General features: G+C 38.2%; 1 protein-coding gene across 2 annotated transcripts in view; it reads right to left on the bottom strand.

The window, feature by feature from the left end:
* Positions 1-24359, bottom strand: part of LOC117525993 (phospholipid-transporting ATPase ABCA1-like) — a 71862-nt gene that overhangs the window by 42478 nt on the left and 5025 nt on the right. For both annotated transcript variants that reach the window (XM_034187979.1, XM_034187978.1), the window contains exons 2-5: positions 22132-22240; positions 18606-18699; positions 11376-11517; positions 7372-7490 (exon numbers count right to left, since the gene is read on the bottom strand). In XM_034187979.1, coding sequence (XP_034043870.1) covers positions 7372-7490; positions 11376-11517; positions 18606-18699; positions 22132-22197 — 421 coding nt within the window. In that variant the 5' untranslated portion in view covers positions 22198-22240. The remainder of the gene's footprint in view (positions 1-7371; positions 7491-11375; positions 11518-18605; positions 18700-22131; positions 22241-24359) is intronic.

A 24359-nucleotide genomic window follows, 5' to 3' on the forward strand; every position in this document is an offset into this window, starting at 1 on the left:
TTATTTTTACTACCTAACGTTCTTGGCATTTTTTTCCACACAAAGTTAAACAATACTGATTAAAGTGTGTGTGTGTATGACTGTCTGTCTGTGTGTGCATGTGTGTGTGTGACTGAGGGAGAGAGAGGTTGTTTGACTGACCAATTTATTTTTATGAATTGCATTGAGAAAGTGTCAGATACTGCATGCAGCCATGTTCAATAAAAATATTAATACAGACTACTTTGTGTGTTCAGCTATATGTGTGTATGTGTGTAAGTGGTCTGTAAGACTGTTTATTTTTTAATGATCTGTGTGAACTTGGTGATTCATGCAAACAGGGAAATATGTCAGCCTTGTTCACTGTACTCTTCTCAAAAGCCCCGTGTTGAGTAGGAGCAAAGTTTTCCAACTGACTTTATATCACCAACAAGAGGAAGAGCAAACAAACGGTTAAAAAATAAAGAAATAAATTAATAAAAACCTGACTGGAGGCTATGACCGCCACGGCAGGAGCCGTTTTTAGCTCTGTCTTGTTAAAAGCACTGCGTATGACACAAAACAAGTTCACCAAATAACTTTAGTAGCAGGGGTGGTGACCAAGTGGTTAATGCGCTTGGTTTCAGTTCAGAAGGTTCCGGGTTCAAATCCCACCCCTGCCACATTTCTCCATGTAATGTGGAGTTGCGTCAGGAAGGGCATCCGGCGTATTCAACTTGCGCCAATTCAACATGCAGATCCACCTTGGATTTGCTGTGGCGACCCCGAGTGCAAACAAGGGAGCAGCCGAAGGGACTTACTATCAGACAAACTGAAAAAGAGGCGAGCTGAAGAAAACTTAAGCTGGGCAAGAGTACTGACAGAGCAACATGAGGCAGAATCCAGACAAGCACAGAGAGAGATCCTGTCTGTGTGTGTGTGAGAAGCCGCAGTGAGACATGTCTGTGTAGGGAGGGGCGGGCGCTGTGTGTGACTGGCCAGTCACAGAGCGTGAAGACAGTCAGTTAGCCAATGAGAATTTTTCTTCAGCACGAGCACAGATATTGAGTTTTATTCGGATCATGCTCGTGCTTGTCCAAAATGCTTTATCCATACCGGAATATCCGGCTCAACCCTAGTAATTAGTGTTTGTCCTGCTTATCAAGAGAGAGAGAGCATGTTGTCTCTCTGTCTGCTCTTTTTTTTTTTTTGAGACCTGCTGTTTGTGTTCTCTGGATTTCGAAAGAAATCCATTTTATGAATTGAAAGAATGCAACCATGTTTTCTGATGTGCATTTTAATGGATGGCGTGAAAGGGGCTTTATATTCAGATATTTTCATATTTATGCTCTCTGACTTCTTTCCCCTGCTTTAACAGGAAACAGTTATCTTTTCTCTGTCCTCACTAACTGATAAGACACATAAATGGGAAATCTTGCTGCAGTTAAAGTCGACATCCTTTGGGAGGAAGTGTTTGTCTGTGTGTGAGTAGTACATGTGCACTCGCTCTCTCTCGTGTAAAGTAATATGTAAGATGTGGGACATGAGCTCTCACGGGGGTGAAAAACACGGGAGCTTTAATTTAATAAAGTATAATCAGTGCTGCTTCTGAAAATGGCAGCTTCCACGATTCTTTGCTGCTAAAACCCCTTAAATATAGACATATTAGACAGTCTGGTAACATGTACTTTGTCACATGTTTGTATGTTATTTGTGTACTGTGTGCCTCTGTTTGTAGTTCAGATCTCCCTAGCAATCAGGAACAGAGTGTTATTTGAAGTTTCACCATTTCTAACCGCCACCATGGAGGTTGTGTTTTCATTTCTGTCAGCAAAACTACTCAACATATAGTTTTTAGAAAATAAGAAACCTTTCTGTGCAGATTTAGAACACATTTTTAGATAATATAAACATGCAGTTTCATGCAGGTCTACATACATCTACAACACTGCAGATCCAGCGAAAATGAGATAAAAGCAAATGATTATGGGTAGTTTATAGGAAAGAGGGGTTGGTATATGTGTTCGGTTAATTTGGTTGACGGCGGTTTGTCAGCGGTATGTGCGCTCTCTTGTATGTTTGTCATGCAGCCTCCTGGCTACATGGACAAGCCCAACAATTCTTGGTACACGTCTGAACATGCTGCTGGTGGAGCAGGTTAACACCTTAGTGACCAACTAGTCTCATCACAGGTCCAACCAGTGGGTTATGTTTGTTGTGAATGTTTGGTTACTCCAGTATTTTCTGCATATGTGATAGATGATTTAAGTAGTATTCATAAGTGGCTGCCATACATTTTATTACGGTGCCCTACACACTAGTGTGTGACAGTTAGAAGGTGTCTGTGTCATTTGACTGAGAGATGCTTTTTAACAACTTTAACATTAAAATATTGTGCAAAGTGAAGATTGAATGATTAAAAATCTGTCAGCTCAATTGCACTGACATTAAATGTGATAATCCACAACAGGAGAGAACAAAACAAAGCTAAAGCATCAGTGTCACGCCTACATATATTTATGGAAACATCAGGGTCTTTTTTGCCTTGTAAAAACAAACAGGATCTATTCATGATTCTGGTACTAGACTCTGGAAACTGGATCATACTGTACTCAGAATTTTTTCCTACAGCAATAAAGTCAGTAATCATGTTTCTCCCTGGTGGGGCAGTCTGCTCTTTTTTGTTAGATTATGGCTCTATTAAAAAATAACAAAAAAGAAATAAAAATTTTCTCACATCCCACATTTTTCTTTTGATTTTGGTTGTAAGAATCATGATGAGGTTGCTGCTATGACAAAAAATAAATAAATAAATAAAACTGATATGATACTGAAGTGGAAAGGAAACGCCCAAGACCATGCGGGTATTAAGGTATGTATGTATGTATGTATGTATGTATGCATGCAATTTTGTTTTCTGCAAAATTGAAGTGTTTGTGTGATTTCTACTTGATTCCAAGTGAAGCAGCATAACAGCAAACACGACTCATTATTTTCACGTTGCTTTGGCCTAGTCAGCACGGTGCAGTAATCAACAGGGTCCTATTTTAGAAAGATAACCTTTCTCACGGCCACACCAGCCAAGGTCACGATGGTGCTGCTCTCTCAGCTTCTCTTGCACTCTATCCTTTTCAAAATTTTGTTCCACAAACTTGAACAGTAAAACAACACTTCCATAGAACAGGTGAATTAAATTGGAAACATTTACATACATTACGGTATTTTACTATAAATTTCACACTAGTGTCAATACCGTGCCCACTTTTTTTACAAACCCTGAACACATCCACCAGGACTACTGTGGCATTCAGTGTACGAAAAAATACAAACAACTTAAAAGCATTACAAATTTCATATGTACATGTATATGTAATGTGATCCTGCATCCTCCACTTTGATGGCGATAACTGTAGTGTTGCATTTCAAAAAGCTGTTTAGAGTCTACAAAGAATGCAGATTTAAGTATTTCCAAAAATATTTCATGCTATGCAGCTGAAGTATAGTTTGAGCAGTTGGTTTGCCTCTCACAATCAAAGTTAATATGTCAAATAAATATAGCAAATATCTAGTTCTGTGGAGTGAAAATAAATGAATGTTTTACTGTATCAGAAATCAAAAAAAGAATATATGATGAATTAACAAATATGTATTCTTTTCAGTTGAATGAGAAAGAGTGCCCCAACTTTGACTCGTCATGTAATTTGATGGATTTCACTGTATGCTGCCTTTTGAGCTTAAAGAGAAGTGTATATTCCGGCACTTTGTGTTGCCATGTCATCTGTTTTTACATAGATGACTTTGTGTTGCAGTCAAGGGCCATTCATACCAAATCACTGATAGGTTTCCACATGACTTTATACTACAATGGCACATTCAAATATGAAGAATGAAAAAACAAAACTGAACAAAAACACATGCAAAGCTGTTGGAGCCCTAAGTAATGCTGAACCATGGGGTCCTCTTCATTTTCTCTGTTACAATATTGTAGATACTGCAACTGCATTTGGTAAATTTCATGTACAGTGGAACATTGGTTTTAGAACTTAATTGGTTCCTAAATGTTGTTCTTAAATAAATTTTCCCTTAAGAAACAATGTAAAATGGATTAATCTGTTCCTGGCCCCAAAAAGAACACTGTGTTTTTACTTTTTAAAACAGCATTTCATGCATAAAAGGCAGACAAAATACAAAGAATATGCATAGTAACTTATTCAAAATAATGGACAGTAATTATGATAAAATAGACAATTTAATTTCACCTTACCTGTACAGAAGAGACTCGATGGCGTACAGGGATGGTGAAGGGGCTGAATGTTACAGCACTCTAAAACATTGCAGCCTCATTTAGTTATGTCCACTTGCTACTCTTTAAAATAAAGAGCTCTTCCAAGTTTTGGATGTTGAACTCAACTTTACAAGTTGAGTTGAATTGTAAAGTTGAATTCAAGTGGATATAACTAAACAAGGCTGCAATGTTTTAGAGTGTGTCTGTTAGGACGTTTCACCACACAACAAGGTAGATTATTCCAAGCGTTTGTCATAAAATACTTGTAGAGCACAAGCTTCCTAACCAATCAGATGCCTCTGTTGCAGTGAAACTCCTGTCGGATTTACTGTTGTATGCTTTTAGCAGTTGTCAGCAGCTTTACCTGCTACTAGCTCCACTTAATGTACGATTACTGAAAAAAAATACGCAGCTCATAACTTTTAATGTCCACATAAAGCAACCCGATAGGAGAACCACCACGCAGTCCCCCAAAATATGATTTATTAAACACAAAGCAAAAATAACCTTTCTACTTTCAAGTTTATTGGCGGATTTCAACCCAACATGGTGCATTACTGCCACCTACTGCGGCGGAGGTGTCCGTGCACCAAGATTTTGTTCAAAAAGTGAGGAATTTTTCGTTCAAAAAATATGTTTGTGAACCGATTTGTTCGTAAAGAGAGCTGTTCTCAAACTGAGGTTCCACTGTAGTTGCATTCCTTTGTCAGTTTTAACCACAGATAGACCATGAAAATTCAGTGAGGTATATCTTATATATTATATTCCAATTCTAAGGTGGAACTATGCTAGTATACTAAGGTATATCTAAATATCTAAAAAGGAAGGGTAAAATAGAAGAGTAGAAAAGAGTAGAGTAGAGCCACTTAGGTGCCTGATCTTGAGAACCAGGGATGGTAGGTTGACTTACTTACAAGTACAACACAAATGGTAGGTTGGCATGACTTACAAGTACAACACAGAGGTAGGTTAGCATGACTTACAAGTACAACACATCTGTAATGTAAAAATCATCAATCATCAACAACAGCTACATCTATATTTTACCGAAATCAATCAACATTTCACTGCTAATGAGACCACTTTTGTAGAGATGGTAACAAGATGGCAAACAAAACAAAAACAGTCTCAACTTTCTGTTTTTCTTTTTTTTTGTTTAATTTGTCTGTCAAAATACAGAGTATTTCATTCTTTAGTGATTGCATTTTGTAGGTTTTGACCAAAAAGTTAACTGTTTTGAACAGAGGATCAAACTGCCTACAAAATTAGCTGGATGTGAACAAAATTTCGCTGCTGGTGAAAAATGAGCTGAGATAAATTTTCATGAGTTTAGCATGAAGTCTTGTATCAACAATTGCAAAAATATCCACAGTTTAATTTACACTGTCCAATGTTTTGGTGAATGTCAGAAGTGTTTTGAAAATAGATGTCCCTTACCAAAAAATAGTACTGATAAGTATATAAAAAGTAAACTAGAAGTATACTTGAAACATACTTGCATATACTACTTTTTGGTAAGGGGTGGTATTGAGACAAGTGTGAAAATGATTGTAAAAAAAATAATAATAAATATGCACAACAAACTGAGGGATGGGACTGCAGACTAAAACATACAGCTGGGTGACAGATTAAAGAAAAAAAAAATCAACATTTTAGTCAGTTGTCTGAAAATATGCAATGTACATGTCTGAATTTAATTGTCCCAACATTTCTGAATTTACTACTAGATCTGTGTTGTGATCAAATCAAAACAAACTTTATTTGTATAGCACTTTACAACAGTAACCACTGAACCAAAGTGCTTTACATGAATACATAAAATCAAAAACAATAAAACAACAAAACAACCATCATAATAAGACTTTATATGCGAAAAGCAATTCTGAAAAAATACGTTTTTAGCTTAACTTTGAACAGAGACAAGGTACAGAACAAGCGCAACTCAGGGGGCAAAGAATTCCAAAGTCTAGACCCAGCCACAACAAAAGAGCGGTCACCCCACTGCCTGCTTTTGGTCCTAGGGACCTCCAGCTGATGCTGACCAGCAGATTGCAAAGTTCTGGTGGGTGTATATGCAGTTAACAGTTCACAAAGATAAGAAGGTGCAAGTCCGTGTATAGCTTTAAAAACAAATATTAAGAGTTTAAAATCAATCCTAAAACGGACAGGAAGCCAGTGGTTGTGATGCATCATGACAGACGAACATGGAAGAAGCTTTTCTGGGCCTTCGAGTGCTGAGTGTGATAAAACACTACTTTACAGACAGAGAGGAGCTGCACCCACTGGATTCTGGGAGATAGGCCACCAGCAGTGGCAGTCAGTGATAAGAAAGACACGGGTTACACCCTGAACACCGAAGACGTAGAAATCAACATCTCCTGCAAATGCTGCATGATTAAAGCCTCCCTCTGACTTGTCAGTTCGAATCCTAATGGTAACAAAAGCGCAGATGCAATAAGTACAATTAACTGTAAAATTTGCTAAAGTTTCTGTTAATTGCTATACTAATGTTTGCTTGAAAATAATTACAAATAAAACCACGGAATACTTTAGTTCATGGGCCAAGCAGGTTTTCGGTACCACTTAAGGTGACTAAACGACACTGAGAATCCAGCCTCAGTGTACCACAATCTACACAAAAATGTATGATAGCCATCCCAGGGTGGTAGCTGTAGCCAGGTAGGGGTCAATGAAGAATTACACAGAGGTCAAAATTTAAAAATGCTCCAACCACACTGAAACCTATATCACATTATTTGTCTGCACAGTCATCCCCTGCACAGCTGTAGTTTAATATTGGTCTCCTGACATTCACGGAGTTCAAAGATTGACAAATAAAATGAATTAGTTATATTATTCATTTTTTTTTATATCCATTAGATTTTACTGGTCCCTTCTTTCTCAGTGGCTCATGCATTTACGTGAAGTAGTAATATTTACTCTGTGTGTGTGTGTGTGTGTGAATATACAGTACTACACACGGTACAGTTCAATGCTGACACATGTCTACCATGTCTGTGCATATGCAACCCATCACGCAATTCCATGGGTGACGCACTGAATGGGTCCTTCAGTAACAAATGTATGATCTGCGGCCTAAAAACAAGCAATCAAAGGTGTGTACTTACGGGGTGTGTTCGTCTGCAGCTCCCTGAGGGCCCTCAGCAGTCCATTGTAGCCCTCGTAGCTCTTATCATTCTGACTGTACAACAGGATCTTCTTAGCATCAGTGAACAGTCGGGAGATTCTGATGAAGACACCACAGACACACATTAGACATCCTGTTTACAGTGTGTGGACAGCTCGCACACTGGCAGCACTGCTAGTCACAGTTTTATTAAGAAAACATGTTTTTTTGGGCTGAATAATAAATATTTTGCCAATTATAAGATTCATCACTGAAGCCAACAAAAACATCAGCAAAATGATGAAATAATAAAATATGAATAAGACTAAATCATAATCTAAAGTAGGTTTTTTCCACTAAAAATCAAATCAAATCAATTTTATTTATATAGCGCCAAATCACAACAAACAGTTGCCCCAAGGCGCTTTATATTGTAAGGCAAGGCCATACAATAATTACGGAAAAACCCCAACGGTCAAAACGACCCCCTGTGAGCAAGCACTTGGCGACAGTGGGAAGGAAAAACTCCCTTTTAACAGGAAGAAACCTCCAGCAGAACCAGGCTCAGGGAGGGGCAGTCTTCTGCTGGGACTGGCTGGGGCTGAAGGAGAGAACCAGGAAAAAGATATGCTGTGGAGGGGAGCAGAGATCAATCACCAATGATTAAATGCAGAGTGGTGCATACAGAGCAAAAAGAGAAGGAAACACTCAGTGCATCATGGGAACCCCCCGCAGTCTAAGTCTATAGCAGCATAACTAAGGGATGGTTCAGGGTCACCTGATCCAGCCCTAACTATAAGCTTTAGCAAAAAGGAAAGTTTTAAGCCTAATCTTAAAAGTAGAGAGGGTGTCTGTCTCCCTGATCCGAATTGGGAGCTGGTTCCAGAGGAGAGGAGCCTGAAAGCTGAAGGCTCTGCCTCCCATTCTACTCTTACAAACCCTAGGAACTACAAGCAAGCCTGCAGTCTGAGAGCGAAGCGCTCTATTGGGGTGATATGGTACTATGAGGTCCCTAAGATAAGATGGGACCTGATTATTCAAAACCTTATAAGTAAGAAGAAGAATTTTAAATTCTATTCTAGAATTAACAGGAAGCCAATGAAGAGAGGCCAATATGGGTGAGATATGCTCTCTCCTTCTAGTCCCCGTCAGTACTCTAGCTGCAGCATTTTGAATTAACTGAAGGCTTTTCAGGGAACTTTTAGGACAACCTGATAATAATGAATTACAATAGTCCAGCCTAGAGGAAATAAATGCATGAATTAGTTTTTCAGCATCACTCTGAGACAAGACCTTTCTAATTTTAGAGATATTGCGCAAATGCAAAAAAGCAGTCCTACATATTTGTTTAATATGCGCACTGAATGACATATCCTGATCAAAAGTGACTCCAAGATTTCTCACAGTATTACTAGAGGTCAGGGTAATGCCATCCAGAGTAAGGATCTGGTTAGACACCATGTTTCTAAGATTTGTGGGGCCAAGTACAATAACTTTGGTTTTATCTGAGTTTAAAAGCAGGAAATTAGAGGTCATCCATGTCTTTATGTCTGTAAGACAATCCTGCAGTTTAGCTAATTAGTGTGTGTCCTCTGGCTTCATGGATAGATAAAGCTGGGTATCATCTGCGTAACAATGAAAATTTAAGCAATGCTGTCTAATAATACTGCCTAAGGGAAGCATGTATAAAGTGAATAAAATTGGTCCTAGCACAGAACCTTGTGGAACTCCATAATTAACCTTAGTCTGTGAAGAAGATTCCCCATTTACATGAACAAATTGTCTGAGGCCATAAGAAGATCATTTGTAACCTTCACTAATGCTGTTTCTGTACTATGATGAATTCTAAACCCTGACTGAAACTCTTCAAATAGACCATTCCTCTGCAGATGATCAGTTAGCTGTTTTACAACTACCCTTTCAAGAATTTTTGAGAGAAAAGGAAGGTTGGAGATTGGCCTATAATTAGCTAAGATAGCTGGGTCAAGTGATGGCTTTTTAAGTAATGGTTTAATTACTGCCACCTTAAAAGCCTGTGGTACATAGCCAACTAATAAAGACAGATTGATCATATTTAAGATCGAAGCATTAATTAATGGTAGGGCTTCCTTGAGCAGCCTGGTAGGAATGGGGTCTAATAGACATGTTGATGGTTTGGAGGAAGTAACTAACGAAAATAACTCAGACAGAACAATCGGAGCGAAAGAGTCTAACCAAATACCGGCATCACTGAAAGCAGCCAAAGAGAACGATATGTCTTTGGGATGGTTATGAGTAATTTTTTCTCTAATAGTTAAAATTTTATTAGCAAAGAAAGTCATGAAGTCATTACTAGTTAAAGTTAAAGGAATACTCGGCTCAATAGAGCCCTGACTCTGTCAGCCTGGCTACAGTGCTGAAAAGAAACCTGGGGTTGTTCTTATTTTCTTCAATTAGTGATGAGTAGTAAGATGTCCTAGCTTTACGGAGGGCTTTTTTATAGAGCAACAGACTCTTTTTCCAGGCTAAGTGAAGATCTTCTAAATTAGTGAGACGCCATTTCCTCTCCAACTTACGGGTTATCTGCTTTAAGCTGCGAGTTTATGAGTTATACCACGGAGTCAGGCACTTCTGATTTAAGGCTCTCTTTTTGAGAGGAGCTACAGCATCCAAAGTTGTCCTCAATGAGGATATAAAACTACTGACGAGATAATCTATCTCACTCACAGAGTTTAGGTAGCTACTCTGCCCTGTGTTGGTATATGGCATTGGAGAACATAAAGAAGGAATCATATCCTTAAACCTAGTTACAGCGCTTTCTGAAAGACTTCTACTGTAATGAAACTTATTCCCCACTGCTGGATAGTCCATCAGAGTAAATGTAAATGTTATTAAGAAATGATCAGACAGAAGGGGGTTTTCAGAGAATATTGTTAAATCTTCAATTTCCATACCATAAGTCAGAACAAGATCTAAGGTATGATTAAAGTGGTGGGTGGACACATTTACGTTTTGAGCAAAGCCAGTCGAGTCTAACAATAGATTAAATGCAGTGTTGAGGCTGTCATTCTCAGCATCTGTGTGGATGTTAAAATCGCCCACTATAATTATCTTATCTGAGCTAAGCACTAAGTCAGACAAAAGGTCCGAAAATTCACAGAGAAACTCACAGTAACAACCAGGTGGACGATAGATAACAACAAATAAAACTGGTTTTTGGGACTTCCAATTTGGATGGACAAGACTAAGAGACAAGCTTTCAAATGAATTAAAGCTCTGTCTGGGTTTTTGATTAATTAATAAGCTGGAGTGGAAGATTGCTGCTAATCCTCCGCCTTGGCCCGTGCTACGAGCGTTCTGGCAGTTAGTGTGACTCGGGGGTGTTGACTCATTTAAACTAACATCCTGCTATAACCAGGTTTCTGTAAGGCAGAATAAATCAATATGTTGATCAATTATTATATCATTTACTAACAGGGACTTAGAAGAGAGAGACCTAATGTTTAATAGACCACATTTAACTGTTTTAGTCTGTGGTGCAGTTGAAGGTGCTATATTATTTTTTCTTTTTGAATTTTTATGCTTAAATAGATTTTTGCTGGTTATTGGTGGTCTAGGAGCAGGCACCGTCTCCACGGGGATGGGGTAATGAGGGGATGGCAGGGGGAGAGAAGCTGCAGAGAGGTGTGTAAGACTACAACTCTGCTTCCTGGTCCCAACCCTGGATAGTCACGGTTTGGAGGATTTAAGAAAATTGGCCAGATTTCTAGAAATGAGAGCTGCTCCATCCAAAGTGGGATGGATGCCGTCTCTCCTAACAAGACCAGGTTTTCCCCAGAAGCTTTGCCAATTATCTATGAAGCCCACCTCATTTTTTGGACACCACTCAGACAGCCAGCAATTCAGGGAGAACATGCGGCTAAACATGTCACTCCTGGGCCCAGAGAAAACTACAGAGTCCGACATTGTTTGTCTGAACTAAAAATGTTCAGTCTACGAAATTGTCCATATGTCCAGGTTACTCACATGGAATCGTTGAAGTTTTCCACAGCCCCGGGACTCTCTCCGTGGGTGGGGTAGCGGAAGCAGGGGTTGTTGGCGTTACAAATGATACCTTGTACCCAGGGCAGGGTACCTGCTGAGGGCATGGCCTTGTTAGGAAAGTGGCCTGGAAAGAGAGAGAAAACACGGTCCATACTGTGTAAACGGGACAATCAAATTCCTCATTCTTCATCATCAGAAATGTAAATATTTTCAATGCAAGTGTATTCCCTGTGGCATTTGTGTAATGTTCGCCACTATGCTTCCCTTCTGACCTATCTAAAGTATTTCACTCATGCAGAATTATAATAGCTGGTTTCAGAGACCTCAATGTGTTTCTGGTTAGACACAAGCAAGATCTGTGTTCTTTCTGTAACAAAACGTATCTATTCTTATCAGTACAATTGTTTTCTCTCTTATCAGCCAATGTTACTGCTAGTGAAGTTATTGATATTAGCTAACGTTACTGCACTGAAGCAATAAGTACTGAGGACGATTGGGAGGTCAGGAGTTTGGGCCACTTCTTCAGAGTTCACAGGGTTACCGAGACTGAACTGTTTTAAAATAATCTATTTTTTTAAATTGCATTTGGTCAATTCCATATTCCAGGAAATGGTAGATGGTACTCACATGCACCCATGTGCACATGCACACACAACCAATAATAAAGCAATAGTACCGTATTTTCTGAAGTATAAGTTGCAGGACCTCTCAAACTTATAATCCAGAAAATTTGAATTAGCACCTCCACTTTGGGCCTGATCACATAATGTTAAATAAAGTCCTAGGGCTGTGTATCCATTCAAATTTCAAGAATCAATTTGATTCCGATTCTTAAGATTCAGAATGGATTATTTTGATTTTATTCGATTTCATCCCATCCAATATCGATTTGGGTTAGTGTTATTAAAACCGTTTTTTGAGCTGTTACATGATTGTCTAGTTATGCAACATATTAATACTAGTATTATACTGACATTTGACAGCAAATTAATGAAGTAATGGTGGTTAATATTGATGGCTATTTCTACACTCCTGTGTTTTTCGCCTGATGCCTCGTTTCTTTTAGCTTTAAAACAAGGCTGTAACTAAGATTTAAAAAACTATGGCTTTATGTCACAAAATCAGGTCCTCAAAATGCAGGCAATAGTGTTTCAGAGGATTATAAATTAAAAAATCTTCTGGGGAAGAATGCCCCGGTCCCCCTTACTCACGCCTGCAGCGCTTGCTATGTGTATGTGACCATAACTAACCAATACCAGCATTTCCTAATTTAGTTTGAAGATATGCAGTTAAAGCCACCTGGTGAAATCTATTTCAGATCAAGATACACTGCACAATCTTCAATCACCATAATTAAAAATGATCAGTCATCACAACCCTAAGTATTACAGGTTTGATGCAGTTAGACCCCAATACCACAACTAATTGCATTGTTTGAGCTTTCAGCTTGTGAAACTAGCTCACCTTGTTGATAATACAATAATTACCTTTACCTGGAGCTGAACATCCTGTTGTATTTGTTCACACAGTGCCAACAAATATTGACAAATCCAACACATCCTTCTGTGACACACATATGTGAATACATTGAAACACGCAAGGTGATCTCATCAAGACGCAGCTCGAGGCAAATGTAAGGCAATATCAATCAATCAATCAATTTTTTTTTATATAGCGCCAAATCACAACAAACAGTTGCCCCAAGGCGCTTTATATTGTAAGGCAAGGCCATACAATAATTATGTAAAACCCCAACGGTCAAAACGACCCCCTGTGAGCAAGCACTTGGCTACAGTGGGAAGGAAAAACTCCCTTTTAACAGGAAGAAACCTCCAGCAGAACCAGGCTCAGGGAGGGGCAGTCTTCTGCTGGGACTGGTTGGGGCTGAGGGAGAGAACCAGGAAAAAGACATGCTGTGGAGGGGAGCAGAGATCGATCACTAATGATTAAATGCAGAGTGGTGCATACAGAGCAAAAAGAAAAAGAAACAGTGCATCATGGGAACCCCCCAGCAGTCTACGTCTATAGCAGCATAACTAAGGGATGGTTCAGGGTCACCTGATCCAGCCCTAACTATAAGCTTTAGCAAAAAGGAAAGTTTTAAGCCTAATCTTAAAAGTAGAGAGGGTGTCTGTCTCCCTGATCTGAATTGGGAGCTGGTTCCACAGGAGAGGAGCCTGAAAGCTGAAGGCTCTGCCTCCCATTCTACTCTTACAAACCCTAGGAACTACAAGTAAGCCTGCAGTCTGAGAGCGAAGCGCTCTATTGGGGTAATATGGTACTACGAGGTCCCTAAGATAAGATGGGACCTGATTATTCAAAACCTTATAAGTAAGAAGAAGAATTTTAAATTCTATTCTAGAATTAACAGGAAGCCAATGAAGAGAGGCCAATATGGGTGAGATATGCTCTCTCCTTCTAGTCCCCGTCAGTACTCTAGCTGCAGCATTTTGAATTAACTGAAGGCTTTTTAGGGAACTTTTAGGACAACCTGATAATAATGAATTACAATAGTCCAGCCTAGAGGAAATAAATGCATGAATTAGTTTTTCAGCATCACTCTGAGACAAGACCTTTCTGATTTTAGAGATATTGCGTAAATGCAAAAAAGCAGTCCTACATATTTGTTTAATATGCACTTTGAATGACATATCCTGATCAAAATGACTCCAAGATTTCTCACAGTATTACTAGAGGTCAGGGTAATGCCATCCAGAGTAAGGATCTGGTTAGACACCATGTTTCTAAGATTTGTGGGGCCAAGTACAATAACTTCAGTTTTATCTGAGTTTAAAAGCAGGAAATTAGAGGTCATCCATGTCTTTATGTCTGTAAGACAATCCTGCAGTTTAGCTAATTGGTGTGTGTCCTCTGGCTTCATGGATAGATAAAGCTGGGTATCATCTGCGTAACAATGAAAATTTAAGCAATACCGTCTAATAATACTGCCTAAGGGAAGCATGTATAAAGTGAATAAAATTGGTCCTAGCACAGAACCTTGTGGAACTCCATAATTAACTTTAGTCTGTGAAGAAGATTCCCCATTTACATGAACAAATTGTAATCTATTAGACAAATATGATTCAAACCACCGCAGCGCAGTGCCTTTAATACCTATGGCATGCTCTAATCTCTGTAATAAAATTTTATGGTCAACAGTATCAAAAGCAGCACTGAGATCTAACAGAACAAGCACAGAGATGAGTCCACTGTCCGAGGCCATAAGAAGATCATTTGTAACCTTCACTAATGCTGTTTCTGTACTATGATGAATTCTAAAACCTGACTGAAACTCTTCAAATAGACCATTCCTCTGCAGATGATCAGTTAGCTGTTTTACAACTACCCTTTCAAGAATTTTTGAGAGAAAAGGAAGGTTGGAGATTGGCCTATAATTAGCTAAGATAGCTGGGTCAAGTGATGGCTTTTTAAGTAATGGTTTAATTACTGCCACCTTAAAAGCCTGTGGTACATAGCCAACTAACAAAGATAGATTGATCATATTTAAGATCGAAGCATTAAATAATGGTAGGGCTTCCTTGAGCAGCCTGGTAGGAATGGGGTCTAATAAACATGTTGATGGTTTGGATGAAGTAACTAATGAGAATAACTCAGACAGAACAATCGGAGAGAAAGAGTCTAACCAAATACCGGCATCACTGAAAGCAGCCAAAGATAACGATACGTCTTTGGGATGGTTATGAGTAATTTTTTCTCTAATAGTTAAAATTTTGTTAGCAAAGAAAGTCATGAAGTCATTACTAGTTAAAGTTAATGGAATACTCAGCTCAATAGAGCTCTGACTCTTTGTCAGCCTGGCTACAGTGCTGAAAAGAAACCTGGGGTTGTTCTTATTTTCTTCAATTAGTGATGAGTAGAAAGATGTCCTAGCTTTACGAAGGGCTTTTTTATAGAGCAACAGACTCTTTTTCCAGGCTAAGTGAAGATCTTCTAAATTAGTGAGACGCCATTTCCTCTCCAACTTACGGGTTATCTGCTTTAAGCTACGAGTTTGTGAGTTATACCACGGAGTCAGACACTTCTGATTTAAAGCTCTCTTTTTCAGAGGAGCTACAGCATCCAAAGTTGTCTTCAATGAGGATGTAAAACTATTGACGAGATACTCTATCTCCCTTACAGAGTTTAGGTAGCTACTCTGCACTGTGTTGGTATATGGCATTAGAGAACATAAAGAAGGAATCATATCCTTAAACCTAGTTACAGCGCTTTCTGAAAGACTTCTAGTGTAATGAAACTTATTCCCCACTGCTGGGTAGTCCATCAGAGTAAATGTAAATGTTATTAAGAAATGATCAGACAGAAGGGAGTTATCAGGGAATACTGTTAAGTCTTCTATTTCCATACCATAAGTCAGAACAAGATCTAAGATATGATTAAAGTGGTGGGTGGACTCATTTACTTTTTGAGCAAAGCCAATAGAGTCTAATAATAGATTAAATGCAGTGTTGAGGCTGTCATTCTCAGCATCTGTGTGGATGTTAAAATCGCCCACTATAATTATCTTATCTGAGCTAAGCACTAAGTCAGACAAAAGGTCTGAAAATTCACAGAGAAACTCACAGTAACGACCAGGTGGACGATAGATAATAACAAATAAAACTGGTTTTTGGGACTTCCAATTTGGATGGACAAGACTAAGAGACAAGCTTTCAAATGAATTAAAGCTCTGTCTGGGTTTTGGATTAATTAATAAGCTGGAATGGAAGATTGCTGCTAATCCTCCACCCCGGCCCGTGCTACGAGCATTCTGACAGTTAGTGTGACTCGGGGGTGTTGACTCATTTAAACTAACATATTCATCCTGCTGTAACCAGGTTTCTGTTAGGCAGAATAAATCAATATGTTGATCAATTATTATATCATTTACCAACAGGGACTTAGAAGAGAGAGACCTAATGTTTAATAGACCACATTTAACTGTTTTAGTCTGTGGTGCAGTTGAAGGTGCTATATTATTTTTTCTTTTTGAATTTTTATGCTTAAATAGATTTTTGCTGGTTATTGGTAGTCTGGGAGCAGGCACCGTCTCTACGGGGATGGGGTAATGAGGGGATGGCAGGGGGAGAGAAGCTGCAGAGAGGTGTGTAAGACTACACAATATAAAACAACAAACCCCTGTGACATTCAAGAAACGAGAAATACAGTTGGGAATACATTTCAGCTTCAATGACATGTACATCTTCTCTTATTAATGGAAACTTTTGTTTTTCCACCTACATTTTCAGACCATACCCTCAGACTTGCGTCTGTCAACACTTTCATCACTGTATTAATTTTGCACCATTTTTATAACCCACTGAAATATTACATATAACCATTTGTACCAATTCAGAGCATCTTTTTACATGCTTAATAAGAATTTCAATATTTGGTAATAAATGTTTTTAAAAAACTAATTAAAAATTGCAATCTCAACAGTATAAATGGCCTAAATATCTTTATTCAGATGCATTTTTGTCTTTGCACACTAAGATTTCTTCATTGGTACTTTATTTACTTATACTTTATCATCACTCATATCTCAGCAGTCTTATAAAACAGATAATTTTTCCTCCCAAAATAGCTTCTTTGTTGTTCTGGATTATATTCAGTGATTCTGTTATGATAGGGCCTGAGGCCACAGTATGTCTGGTCGGCAGATAGAATATGTGGCTTACTTTTAAGTTCTTATCCTGATAGGATGGTGCTGATGGTCATAAAATAATAGATGACTTTGCTTGAGTGAGTACAAACTGTTTTATGGTTCATTTGTTCACAGTGGACAATTTGATGCATCAATGCAGATGTGTTCATAAAACAACAAAACAAACAAACAAAAACACAGGCTAAATGTATTACTGTATTTCCTTCATTAAACGCCCGAGTGTTTATTTTTTTTCAGACCGTGCTCAGACCTGGTGCCTAAAATGAGGCAGGCCTTTATTCAAGGCTGGTGAATATTAACAAAATGCTGTTTACTGCCTGCACTGCAATATGATGTTAAGTTTCACACATATCCCTGGATCCAGCAAACGAAAGATAACCACTTTAGGTCAGAGCCCTCTACGCTGCTGTGTATCCTCTCTGAGCCCCTCTCCGTAGCCTGACGTGCACCTCCAAAAAATTTAAACTACAGGTAACAACAGAAACTGCAAGGGCTGTGATTAGTTAATTTTCCATTTTCACTCCTTCCTTTCCCATCACATTTTAAAAGGTTTTGCAGTGCACACAAATGGATCAAATAAAAGAATGTTTGGCAGAAAAGTCTGCAAACATGACCAAAGATGCTCAAATGACCCGCAATTCATGGAGGGAAATTGCACATAATGTTGGTTTGGAGGCTGAAGATTGTATAAGAAGTGGAGCTCATTAAGGGACAAAATGATCCAGAAAAAAAAAAAAAATGACCAGAAAGCATAACCTGCATGCATACCAGGAACAGTGGTGTTGCAGGAGGAAAGAAAGTCCTGCCTTGTTCTATTCTATTCCAGTGGTAAATTGCGTTACAGACACCCACCAACGCAACAGAGAACTTCGAAAGGGTCACGCCCAAGCCACTGTCATTACGTGGCCACAGAGCTACGGAGATGTACAAGTATAAATCAGGCCCGGCTCTTATTTAAGGCAGGTGTTTAATTTTTTTCAGACAAAGTTTTGACCTGGCATTAAATGAGACAGGCCCCTATTCAAGACCAGGCATTTAATCAAGGAAATATGGTAAATGTTGCCATTAAATAAAATTAGCAAAATCTTAAATGTGTAAAATTATTTCCTCTAAACCTTGATAAAATGCCTTGATGATGAATATCTGAAAGGACCACAAGTAATTCAATTATTTCTTTTGCTAGATGTAAATTAAGTAAAAGTAACAGATTTTGATATTCAACCACCTGAGGGGTATTTCACAAAGCTGAACTGATTCCAGTCTAACTTGAACAGTTAAAATACCCTCCGATCAATTAACTTGAGTTACTGGTTCCAGAACAGCTGATTTGAGTTGTAATAACTAGAGTAGACAAACTAGAGGTTGTTAAATTCTGAGTGAAGCGCATTGACAAATGTAAGCTTCTGCAAGACCATTTCAAGGCAGCACAGATTACACAGTGAACAATGAAGCACTACAATTAATTAATCATTTAAGTAATTTTCAGGATAAATCACTTAACTAGTTTAGTGAAATACCCGCCTGTCCTCCCACTGTTTTTGTCTTACATTCATGTTGCTCGAAGGGTGGGTAGTACATTCGGACTGAAATCAGGATGAAGAAGATAAACAAGGGCCAGACAATCTCGATCAGCAACTGGATCTAAAACAGGAAAGAGAACAAATAAATAAAGATAATCAAGCTACTGCAAGAAGGTTAAAGGCACAGTAAAAACTGTAAAGTGTTAACAGTTCAGATTTAAATATTTCAGAGTTGATTTTAATTCCCAAAGTATTATTTTAACAGTCTTTTTGTTAAAATCCTGCATAGTGATGGAGATGTTTCTCTGAGATGATTCAACTCATTACAAGTACCCGTACAATGAAACTCCATGAGAGAGAAATGAGAAAAGTTCTTGTGATCCATGCAGCAGTGCTTTAACAGTAGTATTACCTCACAACCAGAAGGTTGTGGGTTTAAACTCAACTGGAGGCAGACAGGCAAATTCCCAAACAATTACATGTTTGAACAAGGTTAAAGTACTCTAATAATGAAAGTACACTTTGTGAGAATGTTAACATTGTTGAAGAATTAATGTTTCTCACTATTGAAAGTGTAAGTTGAACTCTGAATGCACCTATCCAAAAACTTTGTTTTTGTGCAAATATTTGCTCATTTTGAAATGGATGCCTGCAACACCTTTCAAAAAAGCTGGGACAGTGGTATGTTTACCACTGTGTTACATCACCTTTCCTTCTAACAACACTCAATTAAGTGTTTGGGAACTGAGGACACTAATTGTTGAAGCTTTGTAGGTGGAATTCTTTTACTATGAAGCCACGCTGTTGTAACACGTGCAGAATGTGGCTTGGCATTGTCTTGCTGAAATAAGCAGGGATGTCCCTGAAAAAGACGTTGCTTGAATGGCAGCATGTGTTGCCCATGATTTCCAAAAACAATTTGAAATGTGGACTCATCAGACCACAGCACACTTTTCCACTCTGTGTCTGTCCATTTCAAATGAGCTCAGGCCTAGAGAAGGCGGCACTGTTTCTGGATGTTGTTGATGTATGGCTTTCGCTTTGCATGGCAGAGTTTTAACTTGCACTTGCAGATGTAGCAACAAACTGTGTTAACTGACAATGGTTTTCTGAAGTGTTCCTGAGTCCACGCGGTAAGATCCTTTACACAATGATGTTGGTTTTTAATGCAGTGCCGCCTGAGGGATCGAAGGTCACGGGCATTCAGTGTTAGCTTTCAGCCTTGCCGCTTACGTGTAGAAGGTTCTCCAGGTTCTCTGAATCTTCTTATTATATTATGGATTGTAGATGATGGAATTCCTAAATTCCTTGAATTGAACGTTGAGAAACATTGTTCTGAAACTGTTGGGCTATTTTTTCATGCAGTTGTTCACAAAGTGGTGATCCTCGCCCCATCTTTGCTTGTGAATGGCTGAGGCTTTTGGGGATGCTCCTTTTATACCCAATCATGACACTCACCTGTTTCCAATTAGGTTTTCTTTGAGCATTCATCAACTTTCCCAATGTTTTGTTGCTCCATCCCAATTTTTTTGAAATGTGATGCAGGCATCCATTTCAAAATGAGCAAATATTTGCACAAAAATAATAAAGTTTATTAGTTTGAACATTAAATATCTTGTCTTTGTGGTGTATTCAATTGAATATAGGTTGAAGAGGATTTGCAAATCATTGTATTCTGTTTTTATTTACATTTTACACAACGTCCCAACTTCATTGGAATTGGGGTTGTAAAATGACTGAAGTTTTAAACTGTGACTTTTATTTAATTATTTTTGTGTATATATTCAGTTGAACTAGCTGTGAAATAAAAACTGTCTTGTCTTTGGTTTCATTTAGCACATGGTGAGTCTTGGTAACATCATTACAACAGGGTGTGAGAGCTTTGTAGGTTTTAGAGACTGTTCATCCATTTATGTCTCCACTGTTTCAGCTGTTAAGATCATAGCAGGTAGGTAACACTCAACAGACTGTAAAAATACACCTGAAAGTCAAATCAATCCACAGGCATGACTATGACAAGACGCCAGACCAAATGGTCCAACTGTATGCAGATGTGACTCTTGAAACATAAAGAACCATGATAAGATACCATGTGATGGTAATGAAAATGCATCTGATATGTGTTTCAGTGACTCGTGGCACTCGCTAAAGTAGAATGCCTTTCAATTCATTTGGCCTGGAGGAGAAGAAAAAACGATTTGTATTGTTGTGAGCTGCATAGCCTTTGCATATTAATAAGTAATAAACATAAATAAGTACAAGCCTTTGTAACAAACTTATGACTCTTCACTGTGGTTGTGAGAAACTCATTTCTGAGTCACAGAGGAACACACAGATGTGCTGAGAGAAACCAAATGGAAAATCATGGAACAGCATATTTGACCCCTGTTTATTCTTAATTACTTTTTGTTAGTACACAAAGAACTGATCCACATCAATAAAAAATACCACACAAAAGTTAGAAACAAGAAGATAAAAATGGTCAGCACAGCCACATGAATCCCCTCTGCTTAGCAAATACAGGGTGACCCAACAAAAACCATGAACCCATAAAAATTGTAATAAATCTTACAAAGGTCCAGGAAATTTCTTGAAATTGGGGGAGATGATTGGAACAATAGTCTTTGCAAAAATGTCTTGGTCAAAGGAAAATACATTTTGCCTTGAGGCCTATTTCACCAACAAATCATACCATTTGGAGCATAATTTTGAAAAAAAAAAACAACAACAAAAATAAACGATTTTTAGCAAAGCGACCAAGACAACTGAAACTTTTGGGAATGATCGTACACAGGCTGAAGTTTAAGTCCAGTTCTGTTTTTTGTTTGTTTGTTTGTTTGTTGTTTGGGTCACCCTGTATTTGCTTCTAATGTGTGCTTTGTATGCTGACAAAGTACACTATACTATATATTAATTCCAAACTTACAGTAACTGACTTTTGGGGTCATATCAAGAGTTTACTTGAAATCCAAATTGTCTTTATTCCAGCATTTTATTCAGGCAGATAGTCAGACAGATGGACAGACAGATAGATACAGTACTATGCAAAACATTTATGCAACTCCTAATTCTGTTATTTTAATATAAAATGTTAAGTGTGTTTTTTCTTTATCAGTATATCAACAACAGCAACAAAATTTCAAATGTCTTAATATATCTATTCCCTCCATTTATCAATGTAACTAAACAATTATCAAATCACTACCTGTTGTACTAAACTGACAAAGTTATTAGTTGTCAATGACAAATTCCTAAAAAAAAAAAAAAATGACAGCATGAAACCTGATTGTTTGATAAGCTGCATAAGGAAGTGAAAATGTTTATAGGATTTAGTTATTTACATTTATTTTTAAATATCACGCATTTGGCAGCTTTTCATTATGGCATTTCATTCAATGTAGATATAATAAATGTGGCTAAAGTTTTTGCATTGTGCAGTACATGCAAAAAACAAACAAACAACAATAATAAACAGTTGTATCTATGCTAAAATGCAAACTCAACATGTCATCCTATTAATTTTACCAATAGGTCAGTAACTGTAAAGACTTACGGTTTGTCTCCGTCGATAGGTGAAGTTCTTCCAAAGTAGCAGACCCAGCTGAGTGAAGACTGCCATGTTCCTGTCTTCCCAGTGACACTGAGCACACCGCTGCTCCTCACTGTAAAGTGACACAGACAGGGTCACGGCCCATGATATGAAGCCAAACCTCCCGAATTAACACTTGCATCACTGTGAGCATCAACAGAAACCTTGATGTAACCCTGTAACTCCAGATTTATCCCTGTAGAAACCACTCAGATTTTCAACAACATCTAACTCAAATACGTTAAAGCATCTCAATGGTGTGGAAACAAAACAAGTCACCAAACTGTAATTAATTGTACCAAAGTGTAGTTTCATTGTGTCTCAACAGGCTAAGAGCTATACTCTTGAAGATTATTGCAAACACACAAACATAGCAAGCGCAGAAGTTAATTTAATTATAAAAAGAGGAAACTTAAAAACAACCAACAAATCAGCAGTAAAATATATCAGCAGAACAAAAAGCAGAGTCACTACAGTTTCACCTGAATATAACTGTTCTCCTATAAAATGCAACCAAAGCGAGCACAACATGACACTGTGGATCAAGTTTAATACAGACAAACTTTACAGACTACACTGAAGACCACGTGGATTTGGCAGTACAAAGGTCAAGTCACAAAACGAGACATCACGTAGGGGGTATCAGACTGTGGTGAAAGTTGATATTAAGCATTTTGAATCTCTTCTGCAATAAACAAAGACTATATTCGATGCAAATGTTTTATTAAAAGAAAACATCAAACATCTTTGTTGGAATGAAAGATCCAGTAATTTAAAAGTGTTAGTGGGATCACCCTGAGAAAAATGTGGTAACTTTGACAGTTTTTCTGTTCTGCTTCAGTTATCATGTAAAAATGTCTAAGTTTGGAGATCAACAGTCTTTGGGTTTGTGCCCAGATCGGTCTGATGTAGCAGGCATTCATCAGACTGCCTTACCTGGAACATGACCGAAATAACCAAAATGCTCTTATACGTAGATGTGTGATTTTCAGTTTTCTGTGTCTTTATAGCCACAAGAATCAGAGGGCCCAAGGCTCTCCATGGGAAATTCTGCCTGAAGAGGGGGTGGGCCAATGCACAAGCGTGGCAAATATCATATACAGTGGAATGTCAAATAACTCACCTGTGTCCATTTTTACCTTTTCTGATTCATCAAATGTATTCCATATAATTAAATTTAATTTCAGGTGGGCGTTTAACCAACTTTCTCCAAAAAATGGGGGGCTGATGTTTGTTTCACTCTCAGTGATCTTGTATGCATACATACATATACGAGTATATATATATGTGTGTATATGTATGTATGTATGTATGCATACATACATATATATATATATATATATATATATATATATATGTATGTATATATATATGTATGTATGCATACATACACACACACACACATATATATATATATGTGTATATGTATGTATGCATACACACACACACACATATATATATATATGTGTATATGTATGTATGCATACACACACACACATATATATATATATATATATATATATATATATATATATACATACACATACATACATACACACACATACATACGAGGTCTGTTAGAAAAGTATCCGACCTTTTTATTTTTTCAAAAACCTGATGGATTTGAATCACGTGTGCTTGAATGAGCAAACCTTGAACCTTCGTGCGCATGTGTGAATTTTTTCACGCCTGTCGATTGAGTCATTTCCTGGTAAGCAGCCTTTGTGTGAGGTGTGTGTCATGCTCTCGACGTTTTTTCATTCCAAGGAAAAAGACGGAACAACTGGAGCAGCGCGACTGCATCAAATTTTGCCAGAAACTGGGCGACAGCCAGGTGGAAACCATTCGGATTATTCAGACGGCTTTCGGTGACGATCCTTTCGGCATCACACAGATTAAGGAGCGGTACAACCGGTTTAAAGACAGCCGCACAACGGTAGAGAGCGAGCCACGCTCCGGTCGGCCATCAACATGCTGAAATGACCAGATCATTTCCAAAGTGAACGCTGTGGTGATGCGGGACCGTCGTGTGACTAACCGAGAAATTGCGGAAGAGGTGGACATCAGCACTTTTTCGGCACATTCCACTGTGACAGAAGATTTGGCCATGAAAAGAGTTGCAGTGAAATTCATGCCGATGGCTTCGGCATGAAGCTGATGGTGGAGCAAAAGCGCCTTCGTGTTGAAGCCTT

This window comes from Thalassophryne amazonica, chromosome 15 (genome assembly GCF_902500255.1).
Source record: "Thalassophryne amazonica chromosome 15, fThaAma1.1, whole genome shotgun sequence".
NCBI lineage: Eukaryota > Metazoa > Chordata > Actinopteri > Batrachoidiformes > Batrachoididae > Thalassophryne > Thalassophryne amazonica.